At 49.2% G+C, this 18,230-nt stretch overlaps 1 protein-coding gene across 1 annotated transcript in view; it reads right to left on the bottom strand.

The window, feature by feature from the left end:
* The window catches only part of PTP4A1 (protein tyrosine phosphatase 4A1), a 202,393-nt gene that overhangs the window by 108,228 nt on the left and 75,935 nt on the right, over positions 1 to 18,230 (bottom strand). The window contains exon 3 of the mRNA XM_069606190.1: positions 17,855 to 17,985. Within this exon, the coding sequence (XP_069462291.1) occupies positions 17,855 to 17,985 (131 nt within the window). The remainder of the gene's footprint in view (positions 1 to 17,854; positions 17,986 to 18,230) is intronic.

The following is an 18,230-nucleotide window of genomic DNA, read 5'->3' as shown; positions in this document are numbered from 1 at the left end:
GGAGGAGCAAGATGGTGCCACTAGCACCAGAAATGAGGTTGAAAAAGGATGACAAAATTGTCAGTAAAGAGAATATGCAGAGATAAAAGTTATGATATGCTTTTGTTCTGCACAACGCATCTCCTCCTTCCTTCTTTTCTATGTTTTCCTCCTCTCCTCTTTAAGTGATCGAAATATTCTCCATACACCTCAACTGTCTCTCCCTCTCTATCTCCCACCTTTGTTCCGATTATTGTTCCACATTTTTTTCCATCATTATTTTACTACCATCTTCTCTATAGCAAAAGTACATGTGCAATCGAGTAAAAGAACAAACATGACTAAAAATGATGATTTAACATGAAGTTGAACAAAGAGTGTAAATACATGTATATATTGTGGTGGCTTAACGAATTTATATCGCCCCTCCAGGTGAAAAATGGCCCAACGACCTACAATCGCGGAGAACTAATTAATGCTAGATAGTCATAGGGTCGCCTTTGGGGCTAAAAGGTTCAGTAACGTTGAATGTGTTTTGAAATGTGCTGCAATTTTGATGTCGGTAATGTTTTTCGCTGCTTGGTATTATACCCTTTTATCTTTTGTTAATGACATGCAAAGGGGAGGAAGCGGGGCTAACATGATAAGAGAAGGATCGCAAATGATATGGATTGGGGTAAAGACTATATGGAAAGAGTCACATGAGATTAATTTCAACAAAACAGATGTGATGCAACCCTCAGAATACATCACTGTAGGATCAACAAAAGTGTCAGTGTTACGCTTCAATGTAAATATGAGTAATGCTTATGGATATAACAAATATGATGGAGATTATTATTGGTCAAATGATTTAACTAACACTAGTATTAATGCACAGACAACCATACACCCTACCTCGCACAACATTGCCGCTACTGATGACGATACACATGCCATATTGAAGAGTAATGATACAACCTGGGCTGGAATGTTTCCAATACATTACAAAAGGGTGAAAAACAATAACATGGGAGGGAGGAGGAGAAAAGGGGGGCGGGAGGGAAACGATATGACATCTATCACGACCTGGGGTTAGACGAAATAGAAGATCCCCGCCACCCTGATCAATCAAATAAATGGTTTTCCGACACGAGTGCCACGGCGAAGCAAGCAACAAATGAAAGCTGATACGTCTGTTCACTCATTCCGCACGCATCAGGTACACCGAAAATGTTAGTACCGCAGGAAGTGCCCTTGTTGGAGGCCCAATGTTTAATTCATCTGGTTTTATGCAGAATAAAGAGCATGTTCCAAGCGCACACCGTCACATTGAAAAAACTGGAGAATGAGAAAACGTGCACAAGCAGACGGCAAGGAGCAATTTGCCTCAAGGAACCATTGTCATCAAGGGGACGCGATATGCAGAAAACAAGTGGCACAAAGAAACAATTGAATGCAAAGCAGAAGCACTTTGAGGCCTATCAAATGACACTTTCCAATGGATAAAAGAGGTATGTGACCCCATCTGGTCGCAGCAGGTCACAAAGCTAATGTGGGTCACAGCGTTAGAAAAACCTATCAAAATACAAAAAGAAGTGCCACATAAACTGTGTTTCCATGGGGAAGGGAAAGTGAACATGGAGGAGACAAGGAGATGTAACAAAACGGTAATCATACCCGACATGAAGAAAGGCACAGCTGCACTAATGGAGATGTATTGGGTTTGCGGCAAACAAGCTCACCTGCACCTCCCCGCATCGTGGAAAGGAACTTGTGCTCTAGCCACCCTCCACACAGCCCTGATGGTAATACCAGAAAGCCACATCCAAGGGGCAGCAGAGCAATCGACTAGCATATCGGCAGCAGGGCAATCGGCTGAACCATCGACAGCGCCCCAACTAATAAGAACAGAAGCTCCACCATATGAACTATTGTCAGAATATGAACTAAAGAAAAGATTGACACGAAGTAAAAGATCCTCCAATTACATTTCATCCGGATCATCGAAACTTCTTGCTGAGATCCCGCAGAAATACAAGAACTTTTCATCAGCAGAGACATTTTTCGCCTCATTTCTTGTCCCGGGACTACAAGCACGAGCAAACGCCAAATGGTCGCAGATAGTGCGGTAGGAGCTCATTCAAATGGCTAACGGCACTGAAGAGGGGTTCAACGTGATAAAAATAGAGCTCCGCGCGCTGCGCCTAATGACAATGCAAAACAGATATGTCCTAGATCTCCTCACGGCGATGGACGGCGGTGTTTGTTGAAAAATCGGGGGGTGGAGGGGTGGGTGGGGCTGAACGGGACGACATGTTGCACATTCGTGCCAATTGAAGATGCCGATAACGGGACACCCTCACATGTGATAGCAGCAGTACACAATCTAGAAGAGAGAATGAGAGCGGAAGGAGGAGCAGAAGAAAGCACATGGTTCGACAATTTGTTCAGCTGGATACCATCATGGGTAAATGTGGCCATGAAAATACTGATCCCCCATCCTCGTCTTTGTGCTCCTGTTCTTTTGTGTGTGCCAACTGGGACTACGGTGTTGTGAGAAAAGCATGCCAACCTCAGCTATGATGATGGTAACAATGGGCCAACTGACAACGGTAGCTACCATGATAGATGCACAAATGCAAACGGGGGAATACACTACACCACAATACAGGATGACAGCAATTTACAGGCAATATGGGGATATAGTTGATAATTTGCATTATACAACGATAAAAGAACCAAGGGAGCTGCAATGGTACCAAGAAGTATGGGTAGATCTAGATGGGGTTGGAGGTATTTACTTAATGTGTACACCAGATGAATATGCCAGAAGAGGAAATAGCTTAAGAAGTGTATGCAGAGCATGGATGCCCATAAAAAGGTACCCCCGCGTGGGACGAGGCTGTGGCAGAGGCCGAGTACTACCGAAGGGAGAATGAAAAGAATAAAAAGTAGAAGTATTCGTTACTTTACATGTAACGAAAGGAGGGAATGTGTGGGAGCGAGGGGCCAATGGGCCCCTCTCTACCATCACTTCTCAGTACAAAACTCGGACCACGTGCCTCTAGTGGTGGGTACACCCCTCGCCCTTATGCGATGTTAACTTTGGGTTACATTCACGTAGATGCGACCACCAACCAGGACACGGGCATCCATTTTATGTACCCCCTTTTGACTCCATCTTGGTAACCAGGCCTCACTGCGATAGTACAAAATGCATCTCTCCCTTGTGCCCGCCGCAGTAGCTCGGAGTACATGGCCCCCACCCTCGTCCCCACTCCAACTGGAAAACTCTGCAGCTCCATTCAGTAGGAATCAGCAGTGCCATCCCTAGATGGAGACGATAGATCAAGCAACCATCTTACAGCAGTGATTTCTTCCTGCCTTATAAGCACACCTAGGTTTAAATAACTATTTGGAAAGTTTTTAATGATCATAACATTGATTAATATATCTTTTATTAAAATGTGTGTAAGGATTCCTTTTTTACAAGGAAATCAAAGTGATGCAAAAAACAGTGCAATTTTAGAATTTACTTTGATCAAAAGATAACATTCTAAGTTTGAATGGGATATACCAACATTGTAAACTACATTGCAAGATGGCGGCTCTGTAGGAAAAAAGAAATTGCTGACAAAGTCAGCAAGGAGTGCAAAAAGGGGTGTGGTTTGAGGGAAGATTGGTGGGAATGGGAGGAAAAATTATAAGTTACTCACGGTAGTGATTAACTTACTCCTAGTCCATAGTCCCCTTTCCTCCATACAGTATGGGCGTCCCTCGCTAGGGACGGGAGACAGAACCTTTCACCAGGAAAAAAAAATCCCCCTTTAAATTTAGAGGCGAGCAGGGACGCGCCCTGGGAGCATGCGCTCCCCTGACTCCGCCCACTAGCGCCACTCAGTCCCCAGTGACGCGTCGACAATATTGCCATTTGACAGTTTCTATTAGGAGGGGGTTGTGGGGGGTAGAGAATGGTGGGACGTATGGAGGAAAGGGGACTATGGACTAGGAGTACGTTAGTCACTATGGTGAGTAACTTATAATTACTCGTACTCCTTATCCCCTTTCCTCCATACTGTATAGGCAATTACAACTGATGTAGCCCCAGAGTGGAGAGGTGACCATCCTTAAGAAGAACAAGTTACTTACCAACTGGTAACGTCCTTTTGATTGGGTCCCTCCAACGTATTCCTCATGTTTGATATTCACGTGCAGCTTGTCCCTCGAAGGCCTCCACTGAGGGTGACGTCATCGGGTGTACAAGTAGCACGCGCGGCACCCGTTGGCCTCAGTTTTGTTTTTCCCTTCTGTTGGTGTTGGTTCTTATAGTAGGCAGGCAGTAGACATCCCTGCGAGAGCTGAAGTTGTAACAGCATAGGAAATTCTACAGAGGGTAGGATGGGAGGGCGATGAGGAATACGTTGGAGGAATATCCAGTTGGAGGAACATCCAGTCAGAAGAACCTTACCAGTTGGTAAGTAACTTGTTTTTCAAATGGACTGTGTCCTTCAACGTATTCCTCATCTTTAATAGTGTAACGCTCACCTGACTCCCACGGAGGCGCTGGCCTGGTTCGTGCTGCTGTGACCTCTTTAAGGTGATGCGCAGGGTTCGGAAGACGGACTGGACCGGGCCCCCAAATCTGGCTTGTCTGGCTCGCAGAAGTATCCTTCTGTAGGCGAAAATAGGGGATTAACTGTCTGCGGAGTAATGCAATCGGCCTCCCACTTTCCCCTGTCACCCTCCTCGAAACCCTTCTGTGATTCCCCGTAGCATCTCACCTTAGGGTCTGGAAGGACGAGCTCTCCATCCTGCTTCTGATGCAGGGGCGCGTTGGTATCCAGTTACTTCACTGGATTTTCGGATTGGTGAGAACCAAACTTGCTTGGCTTCCAGGTAAGTTTTTTGATAAGACGTTCCCCTTGTGTCCATGCATTAATGTACTAATGCTAGTGTCTTTCCCCATAGGGGACGGGGTACGGAATGCCGGGGAACAGACACCGACCCGAGATGAGAGGTGAAATCCGTGTAGAAATCAGGTAAGTCTTTAATGAGCGTTTTTTTGGTAATGTCTTTTCATTCGCTCATTAACGCTGATGTCTTTTTTTCCCCTTAGGGGCCGGGGTCCGGAAATGCCAGGATGCGGCGCGGACCCGAAATGAAGGGGGAATGAATCAACAGGTAAGTCTTAACATGGAGATTTAGCTTTCCTTATTCCCTTCTCTCTCTCACCTTTTGTTCTTGTCTTTTTCTCCCTAGGCGCTGGGGCGTGACTGCGAATCCGGATGATCGCTGCTGAACATGGAGGCGCCCTGTAAAGGTGAGTGGAATGCGGCGCTGCAGCGATCGACGCGATGAGCTTTTAAATAAAAGTCTTCCTTTTCAGGATTGTCGGTGAGATGTCTCCGGGATGCGGATTTAGCAGGTAAGGACTTTTCCTTCTTCTGTTCTCTTCTTCTCTTCCTTTGCAGGTGATCCAGGATGCTGGCAGGCGTGGCAGAAGTCAGGATGCAGGAGCAGACACGGTGAGCGTCAAGCTGCTAGATGCAGAACAACGCGAAGCACGTGTGGCTGTTCGGGTGGGGTTTAAATAGCCTTGGAAGAAGTTCCAGGTATGTATCCTTCCTCCAATCAGGTATGTATCCTTCCCCGACCACGCCTGGATGGTAAATTAGTCCCACAGGTAAAGTAGTTCCTTTCAGGCCTCAAGGAGGCCGGGATCCTGCAGCATGGTCTGCATCAGGTAAGTGCACCCAAGCACTCCCATAATGAGCCTGGTGCCTATGGCTCCAGGACTGATGTCTTTTATGAGCCTGGCGCCATAGGCGCCAGGACACTGTCCAAAGGGCCCCTATATGGGGTTGCTAGGTCCTTCCTTGGGGACTGGATGTCCGCTTTCGGGGACGCAGGGCTTGAACCGGCTCCCCGGGAGCGGGCATCATGACAGATAGACTCCCAAAGCAGTATGCAGAATTTGGCGAGGGAGCAGAATTTGAGATTGTCTGCATTTTGTAAAGCCGAATACATTACCGCCTTACCAAAGGCAACATCCTGAGAGTGGGCAGCAGCTAGACAGTAATACTTTGTGAATGTATGCAGTGAAGACCAAGTTGCTGAATCACATATCGATTTAATAGGACGACCCTTTGAAGGGCTGCCAAAGAGGCTATACACCTCTGGTGGAATGAGCCCTTCTAAGCCTTCTGGTGGGTCCTTGCCAGCCAATTTTTAACATTCCGAGATGCCAAGAATAATCCACCTCGATAATGTCCGTTTTGAAACAGCTTGACTCAATTTCCATCCAGTATATCCAATAAAGAGTTGGTCATCCACTCAGTTTGAAGAACCTAGAAATATCAAAGCTTAAAGCTCTGCTAGGGTCCAACCTATGGAGCCATTCTTCCTCTTTACCTGGCCATGGTTAGGGGTTCGGGGGGGGGGGGGGAGGGGTAGAACACTGGCAGAACAATTTTCTGATTTAGATGGAAATCGGATAAAACATTAGGTAGGAAGGAGGGTTTTACCCTTAACACAACCCTGTCCTTATGGAATACAGTATAGGGTGGCCTGGAAGTAAGCGCCTGCAACTCGCTCACTCTACGTGCAGATGTCAAAGAGACTAATTATATGGTTTTGAAGGTTAATCTCAATGGATATGTGTGCAAGGGTTCAAATGGAGCACACATTAAAAACTTTAGAATCAGATTAAGGTCCCAAACTGGTACTTGAAAAGAAGGTGGGAATACATTTGTGAGCCCCTTCAGGAATAGGAATTGAATTACCAAGGGAATTGTAAAGTAGGAACACTCTTCCGAAGAGCGCTTGAAGATGGAAAGCGCTGCCAGGTAACCTTTGATGGTCCCAACATTGAGACCTTTGTGTGCCAATGATCAGAGGAAAGAGAACCCCTCTGGAATTGAACATAGAAAAGGACCAACATTCTTTTTCCCTGCACCAGTCGGAAAACTTGTTCCAACGGCAATGGTACAGAAATTTTGTTGCTGGCCTTCTTGCCGAAAGCAACACCTCATCCAGGAGGTCCCAATCCTTGTATCTGAACCTTTCAGAAATCAAATGTGAAGTTTGAGCGTATTGACCTCTGGATGGAGAACCTGTCCCTCCCTTTGTGAAAGAAGATCCTCTCTCTGCGAAAGACAAAAATCGAGGACAGATGGACATGCCTAGAAGGTCCGGGTACCACGTTCTCCTGGCCCAATCTGGGGCAATTAGAATCATGCGGCTTCCGAACCATCTCAACCTCCCGATTATTTGAGGAATGACGGGGATCGTAGGAAACTCATGTAGTGGCAAATCCCAATCCACCACGAACGCGTCTCCTAGTGCACCTCACGGAAGAATTTCCTTGAGCAATACCTTTCGCACTTCCGGTTGACCCTGGTCGCAAACCGGTGTACTTGAGGGGTTCTCCAAAGGGCAAAGATCTCTTGAAGGACTTCCCGAGCTAGTTCCAACTCGTGGGACACTGCACCATGCCTGCTCAGAGCATCTGCCGTCTCATTCACCTCCCTTGAGTCCACCTGAATTGCCCAGTACCAGAGCTGCATTGCCCCTCTGCACAGTGGTAGTGACCCTACACCGTTTGTTGAGGTAATGCATAGCCACTGTGGTGTTAGTCATCAGGACATTTCTTTCCCTGTACAGAGGGTAGGAAAGCTTTCAGCGCTCGTCTTGATTGCCTTCAGCTCCAAAAGGTTGATGTGTAGTTTGGACTCTGATGGAGACCAACGACCGCTGATTGTCAGACCGTTGGCATGAGCTTCCCACCCAATGAGTGAGGCGTCCGTCACTACTGTAATCTCCGGCCACGGTTGCCAAAAATGTTCTCCTTTCAGAATATTGTCCTCGCAGGCGCCCATCACAGGAGATCCTGTGCGATCCTCCATGGAATCTGGAGCAGAACATTGGGACCATTGAGTTCTCAGAGCCCATTGAAGGGATCTCATTCTCAGGCGTGCTTCTGGCACCAGAAAAATGCAGGAATCTTTGAGGCCGAGCAACCTCAAGAAATCATAGCTCGGAAGATTCTGGGCAGTTTGAAATTTGATAACTATCTGAAGAAAGTCTTGAGCCCTTGCCTTGGGTGGCAAGCTCTTTCCCAAGGATGTGTCTAGTACAGCTCCGATGTACTGGAGCTGCTGGGAACGTGTCATCTGAGACTTCTTTAAATTGTGGGAGAAGTATTTGAAGGGAGTGGCAGGTGACAGATGATCCAGGGCTTGCTCGGGAGAGTGTGCTCTGATCAGCCAATCGTCCAAGTAGGGGTGGACAAGAATCCCCTCTCCAGAGAAACACTGCCGCCGCACCACCACCACCACCACCACCAGTTTCGTGAAAACCCTTGTGCGGAGGTCAACCCGAATGGCAGGACTCGAAACTGATAGTGCGAGCCGCCAACGGCGAACCTCAGGTATTTTCTGTGCTTGATATGGATTGGCACATTAAAATAAGCATCCTGAAGGTCCAATGACACCAACCAATCTTGAAGTTGGAGGGCCTGAAGGATCGGAGAAAGAGTAACCATCTTGAACTGGTCCTTCCTGAGGAACTTGTTCAAGTATCAAGTCCAAGATAGGTCTCAGTCCTCCGTCTCTCTTGGGGATCAAAATATATGGGGGAATACCAACCCTTGTTCCTCCCAGGTACCGGTTCTGTAGCACCTTTCTCTAGCAGGGTTAATATCTCCTGCTGTAGGAGAGAATCTGGAATCGTCAAAGTGTTTTCCCTGCGGATTGTTGAGACTGCGTTAAGAATGGAAGGCAGTAAACTTGGGCTACTGTTTCCAGAGCCCAGGCATCTGAAGTAATGTCTCACCATTCTTGCAGATGCTGGGACAGTTCACCCCGCCACTGGTGTTTCATGACACAAGCCATCAAAGAGGTTTTGAGGCGGTTGCTGCAGCTGCTGATGACAAATAGCAAAGAAGCTGGAGCTGGCTTTGCACTTTCACCTCGTCCACCACAAGGGATTTTCCTTTGGCCTCTGACTGGCCAGTCCTTTCGCCTTTCCAAATGAGTAGCAACGATAGGATCGTACCCTCCCAAGATTGTCCTGATGAATGAAAAGGCTGAGGTCGCCCAACAGCGGCCCCTAAAGATTTGGCAGCCGCCTTTGAGGTCTGCAACCTCTCAAGGCTCTGGTCTGCCTTGCTACCAATAAGGGGAGACCCGTCAAATGGCATGTTTAGAAGACGGGCCTGCACATCTGGTGCAAACCCAGACTTCTGCAACCACGCAAGTCTGCGCATAACCATGCTTGTAGCCATAGACCTGCTGACGCTGACCAGAGTGTCGAATCCAGATTGAAGGGATTCTTTGCCATCCTTAACGATAGCTAGGAAACCTTCCCCCCCCGCCCCTCCCCCCAGTGGAATGTGCTCCGCCGCCATTGATATGCACTACCACAGAGTGTACAAACATTTGGCTAAGGCACATGTGGAGTTGGCCGACTTCAGGGCCATACTCAGCTGACAATGCCTTGCGCGCCCATCCACATGCTTGTCATCCCTATCCAGAGGGACGTTAGGGTACGCTGCTTTGTTAGATGTAGCTGTGGCAGCCGGGACCACCAGATTCTTGGGAGTGGGGTGTTATAGCCGGGGGTCGCTACTTTAAGGCCAGTAGTTTCTAGTGAGGGATTTATCCACAGCAGAGCTATAATCCAGGGACTCCCAATTCTTGGCCACCCTATTTTGCAAGGCCACATGGAAGGGTAAAACTGGCTCTGTAGGTGGGCCTTGGCCCAGAATGTCTAAGATCATTCTGAATAAACTGAGCGGGTGGTTTGGCCAAGCCTAAATATTTCACCACTTTTGACATTAGGCGATGAGATTTCCTGCATTTTCCTGGCTCTGTTTTGCCAAACTCAGTCTCTGGCGATGTATCCACACCACTGGAATTGTCTGTCAATAAGGTCTTTCATTCTACTTTCTTCAGAGATTAGAGACTGTTTTCTTTTGCTGCAACATGCTCAGAGGGCGGAATTAAAACTTTAGAAAATAGGTGACGATGGTTTCGGTGTCAACAAGGGCGTTGATGTAAATGATGCCGATGGCGTCGAGGCCTCGACGACTACCTTCGAAGATTTCACCTTCGGAGTATGTGTAGCGCGTCGAAGACCTAGACCGCTTGTCACGACTCAAGTGACTCAGACCTCAAAGGCTCTCGATGGGTTTTTCTTCTTCCACCCCGTGCTCGAGGGCGCGCGAGTGTCAGAATGGGAACGCTCTCGGCTGGCTTCTGAAGAAGGCACGGACAGAGGCTGGCTGGGACTTCTGCAGAGTGGGAGGTTTTTAGCCTAAAAATGCTTGAAGTGTTTGAGAATGCTTGGTGGGACACCTACATTTCCTGGGGGATTCGTCTGACTATGAAGATGGCGACTGGTGGTGTTGCTTCTTCGATCTCTTTGTCGGAGAGTGGAGGGAACCACTTTGGGATCTCACTCTTGTGTCGAGAAGAATGAACTCCAGACTCTACGGTCGAGGAACGGTCGGTTTTTGTTTTACGACCCACCTGTAATTTCCCCCTTCCTCTCTCGCAGGGCTTTACCCATCATCGTCTGACACTTCCATCAGGCCTCCGTGTCGTGGTCTTCTCCCAAACACCAGACCCGATCGATGCGGGTCTGATCCACATTTTTGAACTGCATTCCTTGCACTTCTTGAAACCAGAGCAAGGGGTGGGTGAAGATGACATCTTTAATTATTTTTTTGTCGAAGAACGAACTTATTAGAAATATACCAACAAGGCACGCCGAGTTCCGAAGCAACTCGTTCTGTGGAAAAACGTAACTGAGGCCAACGAGCGCCGCACGTGCTTCTTGTACACACAATGTCACCCTCGACGGAGGCCTTCGAAGGACAGACTCAACGCCTCTGCAAAGAGAAATTTTCCGAAGCAGCAGAAGCTGGGCGCGAATATCAAAGGAACACGGAGGACACAATCCATTCGAAAAAAAGTTCCTTAATACTGCCTGCCCGAAAGCTGTGTCTGACCTAGAGCCAGCATCCAGCCAGTAGTGCTTGCAGAAGGCCGAAAGAGTGGGCCACATGGCCGCCCTGCTGATGACCTGCCATGGAACATGGAAAGCGACTGATGTGGCCTTGGCTCATAGCGTGGGCATGCACGTTTGCTGGAAGTGGCTTGTGCTGCCCCTCATAGGCCCCCTTAATGGCCGAAACCATCCATCTGGCTATGGAGGCCTTAGAAGCCCGATATCCCGGCTTTGACCCCCCCCCCCCTCCCCCTGAAGGCAACAGAGCCTCAGATTTGCGGAAGCTCTTGGGTCTATCAAGGTACAATTTTAGAGCGTTCCTAACATCCAGACAATGCAGAACCCTCCAAGCATTGTCCTTCGGGTCCGCGAAAAAAGTGGGTAGCCCCATCTCCTCATTTAGATGGAACCAAGAGACTACTTTAGGGAGGAAGGCGCGATGCGTTCTAGGGACCACCTTGTGCCTATGAAAGGTATTTTAAGGCTCAGAAGCCACAAGAGCTTTGATTTCGCTGACCCAGCGTGCAGATTCAAGACCTACCAAGAGGGCTGTCTTAATGGTGACCAGCCTGACGTTTGCAGATGCCACTGGCTCAAAAGGTTTATGCGCCAAGGCGCCAGCACGATGTTCAGATCCCACAAAGGGTGTGGCTTCTTCATAGGCGGGTAGAGCCTGGTGAGGCCCACCAAATGTCTTAACCGCTGGATTGGAGGAAGAGAAAACTTCCCTCCCAGTTCCTGTAGGCTCCGATGGCCACCAGATCAGTGTGGTGGGTTATATTGATCAATTAGACTCAGCCCAGTGGTAAAACCTAGACCATTTGCTTTTGTACTGGCTCCTAGTAGCATCGCTCCTAGAACCCTGTATGAGGTCTAGCTTACCCTGTGAAAGCTGCAGGTGCTTCATTGTAAACAGTTCAGGAACCACACTGCAAGGGCCTACTTCTGCAGGGTATGGTGGATGACCGTGCCCCCCTGCTGCAATAGTAGATAAGCAGGGTCCAATTGAAGGTGAATGTGAGGTAGTGAAGAGATCAACCTGGGAGTGCCCCATCTGTTGAAGATCCCTTGAAGGACCTGATCGTTCAGTTGCCATTCGTAATTGTCTGCACCCAACCTGCTGAGTCTGTCCGCCTCCAGGTTTGACTTCCACGGGAGGTGGATCGCCGTCTGGCTATGTTCTCCAGAGCCCACACCCAAATGCTGGCCGCCAGGAAGAGACCTGGTGCCACCCTGCTTGTTAATGTAATACATGCTGGTGGAATTGTCCGTTTGAATGAGGATCGTCTTACCACCGATAAGTGGCAGGAAGGCTTTGAGCGCGGGTGACATCGCCTTCAGCTATTGCCAATTGATATGAACCTCCTGTTCTTGAAGAAACCAAACTCCATGGACGCTGTGGTTTTCCAGGGTAGCCTCCCCCAGTCCTCCAAGGAAGAATCTGTGGTGATGGAAAGCTGTGGTGTTGCTTGCCAGAAGGGTCTGCCTATACATCCCCCTACCCCCAATTGCAGTCTGTGCTCCACCAGACAAGGTCCTGGTGGAGAAAGGGAGGAATGCTGACTTGTTCCGCCGGGAACCCCGGCCCCATGAGGCTGCGAAGTGCAGCTGTAATCATCTCATTGAGCCTTGTGTAAGGGACTGCCAGTAGATAGGCCACCATGATACCCAAGAGGTGCTGGTACCACCATGCTGAGGTCACCGCTATACGGAGAAAGTAACCCATGGCCCTCTTGATGGCTGTGATCTTGCCCTCCGAGCAGGAAAAAAAACTCAGTGCTCGTGTCCCAGATGAGGCCCAGGAACGCCAGACAGCGTCGGCTGCAGCTAGAACTTCTTGAGATTGATGGAAAAATCCAATTTGTGTAGCGTATTCATGAGGGCGGAGGAGGTGTGATGGATCACCTCCAGGGAACTCGCCCTGACGAGCTAATGGTCTAGGTATTGTTAGACATGGTGACCTTGATCCCCGAGAAGGGCTGACACTGCATTCAAAAGCCTGGTAAAGACCCTGGGGGCAGAACTGAGGTCAAAGGGTGGAACCTTGTAATGGAAACGGAAGCCCAGGATCCTGAACCTCAGGAAGGACCGATGAGGCTGCCATCGGGACGTGCAGGTACGAGTCCTTGAGATCCAGGGAGCACATCCACTATCCCTTGCAGTGTCTCCACAATAAGCGCTGGGGTAACCATCTTGAACTTTTGAAGAGTGAGGGAACGGTTCAGGGCGGAAAGGTCCAACAACTCTCAGGCCCGCCTGGTGTTTGTGTATGGCGAGAATCCTGGAGTAGAAGCCCATACCACACTGAGGCTGGAACTTCACTGCCTGGCTCTCTACGAGCGATTGAATTTCCACCAACAGAGTTGTTGTCCCAATCTGTGGGAGGAGAGGTAGGAATTGGTAGCCAGAGGACACTACTGATAGAATACAGGGGTCCACAAGCCTGGCGCCAATACTGTGCATGAAGGTGAAGCCTACCCCTGACTGGAGATACGTGGACCCGGAGGGGAAGGTCATGCCTTCTTTCCCCCCTGAGGCTGGGGCTGAGGGGGACTGAAAGAAGCCCTTATTGCCCACCTTGTGCTGCTGACTTGAAGACCGGTTCGGCTGACTGGACCTTCGTCCTGGAAGCCTCGGAACCTGCCGAAGACACGCCCCTTGCGGACGCTGCTGGGTCTGGCTGTATGTCTTGGGCGTGGACTTTGAGGATAAGGATTTTGCAGTCTGGGAACTGTTCTCATCAAGTTCCTCATCAGTGGTGGAATGAAAGGTCACTGCCATCGAATGCAAGGTCCAATATGCGCTCCTGGACGTCCGGGTTGAATTTGGTAGCCCGTAGCCAGGCAGTCTCATGTCTGTTGCGATGCAGATGGCACGGCCTGAGGTGTCAATATGTGCCACTGTGGACTCCATGATGTCTTGAGCCACCATCTTTGCTTACGACAGCCCCGCCTCGAAGCATGCTTGACTGTACCAGAAGTTCAGGAAGGAAGTCAGCTATTTCACACCAAAGCCTTTGGTTGACGCCTGCGAGCATGGCATCCGCATTAGACTTGCGAAGGTGCAGTGAGGCTTTGGAATAGACCTTTCCATATGCCTCCAAGATCTTCTCCTTGCCTAGCAGCGCAGAGGACGAGGTGGCGGAGAAAGACTGCAGCTTTGATTAGATAGAGGTTGCAGCAATCACTGAGGAGTGTGAGTGAGGGTGTGCCGAGAGCAGTGTATCCCCCTCCAATTGCCTGTATTTGGCGTTGAGGCACCTGTTGGTGGGCTGCGCCGAATGGGGTTCAAGCCATCCCTTTTTGGCCAAAGCGACAACATCCTTCTGCATCGGAATCCATGTTCTAGCCGTGGGGCGTAGAGCGAGGACTTCGGCCAGGATCCCCGCCTGTGGTTGTTCAACCTCTGGTTGTGAAAGCCCCAAGTTTTCGACCAGACCTGCAAGCCGACCATGGAAAGCCTTGACTGAAGACAAGAGTGTTGGGGTCGTCCTCCTCGTCAGTGTCCGCCAGGGTGTCCGGCTGGTCTGGGACAGGTGGAGGAGTACTGGGCACCGCAGGTTTAGGTCTGGTGACCTGGGCTGGAGGCTGCTGTGGAGGCTGCTATGGAACCACCTGGGGTGCAGCAGGCAGAGGAGCCGGAACCACGGGGGCTGGCGCAGGCAGCAGCGGCTGCATGGGGGCCTGAGGTGCTGGAGCCATACGAGGAAGGACTATGGGCGCCAGCAGCAGGACAGGAGGTAGCATGTCCCCGATCACATCCCGAAGGATGCTGCCCATCTAAGGGGGATCTCATAAGGCCAGTGGGGCCCTAGGTGGTGTAGCAGTAGGGCCCTGAGGTTGCTGAGGTCTGGGCATACTCTGCCTTGCTGCCTGCGGGGTGCATCTGCCCTGCAATGCTGAAGGATAAGCTGTAGGCCATGTACCTGGTGAAGACCAGTCCCACCTCGAAACTCATTCTCCCACCTGCTCCGCACCAAGAGGGGGGGGAGGGGAGGCGATATCAGACGAGCTGCCATTTTGTCTGGCGCAGCAGCCATTTTGTCGGGTTGCATGCCATGTGCCTGCACTGTGGTGCTTGCCTCGCTGGGCCTGGCCTCCTCCAGGACTCTTTGCGGTGGAGTATGAGGCCTACCCCTGCACCTCAGGGCAAGGCCTGGTAGGCGTTGTGCCTTCGGCTGTGTTGCGTAAAGGTGCCCCCCCCTCAGACATTTGTCCGGTAGTAGGGTGTACTCCCTTGGGTGGACACCCGGTAAAAGAACCTTGCGGTTCCTCAGCGATGTTACCGGTAGTATCGACTGACCCCCACCCTCGGCCTGGCAGCTGGTAGCTGACACAGCCTCGGTACCCGTGCTGGTGTTAAAACCAACAGTCCCTCCCGCTCTGACATCTCCTTGGGAAGGAGTCACCCTTGAAGGGTGCAGATGGAAAAAAGCGGCCCTACCTTGGACCTTGACTTGTGCTTCACAAAGTCCTTCAAGTCCTCTGAAGCGGATGGTTTCAAGAGCTCCCTCCATCGAGCTAGCCCGTTTGTGTACGAGCATCACACGTCGCACACAAACAACCTTCCCAGCCATGGTCGGGGCCAAGGCAGCGGAGGAAAAGAGCGTGCGGGTCGGATGTAGGTAAGAAACCCTTCGGAGGCTGGACACCTGCTGAAGCCCAAGACAACATGCGCCAGGAAGGAGCATGGCGCCAGAGGACCGAGTACCTGATTAAAGACAAAACGGAAAAGAGGACTGGGAGTGACGCTGGTGGATGGAGTCAGGGGAGAGCATGCTCCCAGGACCGCGTGCCTCTAAATTTAAAGGGGGAAGATTTTTTCTGGTGAAAAAGGTTCTGTCTCCCGCCCCTAGCGAGGGACACCCATACAGTATGGAAGAAAGGGGACGGGACGTAGGAGTATCATATAGACTGGGGAGAGATGGGCGTTAAATGAGTGAGACACATAGCTGAACACAAATCTATCTGCCTACGTCATCTGCATTGAAAAGCATTAGAGACCCTTATTCAAAGCCCGCACTTCAAGCTCTTATTTTAACGACAAAAGTTTTGGCTTAAAAAGTAGCTCTTTCAGCGCCACCTAATAGCACAACCTAAAAATGGGAGTATTACATATACTGGTCAAAACTAGGATTCCCCGACTCGAAAATGATTGGATCACTGGGGTAATTTTTTCCTGCGTCTCCAGTTTCAGGGGACACACTGGTACTTGGATCAACCATTTAAAGGATCCAACTTTTATCTTTACTGTTTCCACTGTGCATGTATCCCACTTCATTGATATGGGTGGTCCAAAAAACACCCCGGTAACTCCCGTATGTCCTCAGACCATTGCACCTTTTACTCCTTCTGCGTCTTCCCTAATTGAGGCCATCATTGTCACCAGATTATCTCCAGGTACATTGAGAAACACCCAGTCCTGAGTGCAGCATATAGTGCATCTCATGCAGCACAGCAAATCTCTCCCTAGCAAACTCAGAAGTGGTGCTTAAAAGAAACGTGTTCATCGGTAATAGGACCCCAATGTGTGGAAAGTGGTTCCGTCACCTGGTGTAGGACAATGGTGTTAGACATTCCTACCGCTCTTACCATCTCCAGAGATGTGGGGACATACGAAAATAAATTCATTCGTAAAGCAGATCTGCCTGCATCGTTATCTACCAGACATAGTACTGGTATTCCTTGAAACAGGCCCTGTACATACAGACCTTCCTGGCCAATTGGTAACATCAGTGCTTCCAGAGTCCCATCCTCTTTTGATTGTCGATACCCAATTAGAGGTGCCCCATGCCCTAGTGGTGTCTCCTGGATAAAAGGATTGGAATTTAGATTTGGGAACTGGGACAACTGGCCCATGGGCACGGTTCGTCCTTGGACCTGTCCTCCCGGTGGATGCATTTGTATGTTTCCTGGATCAGTCCCCCTCCCCTACCTCCAAGCCCCTCCCTAGCAAGTGTTGCCTTACTTGCCGTCTGATTTATTTTTCCAATGACACTCCGCTTACAATAATTACAAAACAACAGTTAGGTACCATAGCTCTAGGGTCCTGCTAGTAATTCTAATCCCCGATACTCCGGGTCCTGCCCAAGCTTATTGCTGGTCAAACTGTCCCGGTTGCCTCAATCAATGTATCTGCCCCTGTATGTTCCCTGCTGGTTCAGATATGTCTGCAGGGACATTTGACCTCGGCCTCTTTGGGCTCGATTCCTTTCCAAAGTTCCTTCCAGTTCGCGCGCACCACTCCCCATAGAATCTGTATCTGCAACGTCATAAAAAGAAAATCCTCAACTGTCAGTCTGTCCTGTACACATTACAAAACTAAAATGCTACTTGCAGAAATGAAAAAAAGGGCATCCATTATCTCTTGAACACCACTTAAGATGGCCTGTTCAGCAAAGCAAAAACAAAAAGCAGAAAAATGGGAACAATTCCCACACTGTGAGCCTTACAAAATATGCAGTGAATGCAAAATGGTTGAGTAGTGAGGGTAAAAATTCCTCCCCCATCCCCCAAAAAAACAGTGCCAATAAAAGACCTTTCACCACTGAAGTCAAGGAGGGGTGAACCAGAATCTCTTTGCATACCGTCCTTTGGTGGCTATGCAAGTGTATTTCAAAGTAAAGCATAATCCACATTGTTGGTCACAAACCTGTACATTGGATAACGTCAGGGTGTCCCAGTAAGTGTCTTGTGCAGCTTAAAGGTAAACATTACCCTCTGCAGTTTCCATACCTGTGGAATGCCAGGCTGATTTTTGGGTCATCAATTAGGTAGTTCTTTCCACGATTCGGTCAAGGGGTACCAGACTATTGATCACCTACATTTGCCCTGGTACATTAATATACACAAATACAAAGCATTTTGTAAAATAAGTTACTAACCTTCCAAGTCCGGCGACGCAGTGTACTGCGACGCAGCAGCCAGGTTCCTCACGAAATTTACCCTTCAAAAGGTTGAGCCAATCATCAACAATTTGACTGGATGGGGGTGCACCATCATCAAAAGGCCAATCCTTAAATAAAAAAAAAAACGGTCAATTCAAATACAATGTCGTTTTCATGCGATTAATGTTAGAGAGTTGAAAAAGTAGCAGCCAGAATACAATATTGAGCCTCAATTCAGAAAATGGCTAGCAAGGTGTGGCAAAAGTAATTTGTGTTCAATGGGTTACTTAAAAAAAAAATATGCTGATGCCCTTCCATTAAGAACATGTAACCTAATAAAAACATTGGCGGAGCTAGAGCAGAGGTACAGCAG

Source organism: Ambystoma mexicanum, chromosome 4p (assembly GCF_040938575.1).
Source record: "Ambystoma mexicanum isolate Mex_15411 chromosome 4p, UKY_AmexF1_1, whole genome shotgun sequence".
Lineage (NCBI taxonomy): Eukaryota > Metazoa > Chordata > Amphibia > Caudata > Ambystomatidae > Ambystoma > Ambystoma mexicanum.
Note: the sequence above shows the minus strand (reverse complement) of the source record. Positions and strands in the feature narration are given on the sequence as shown.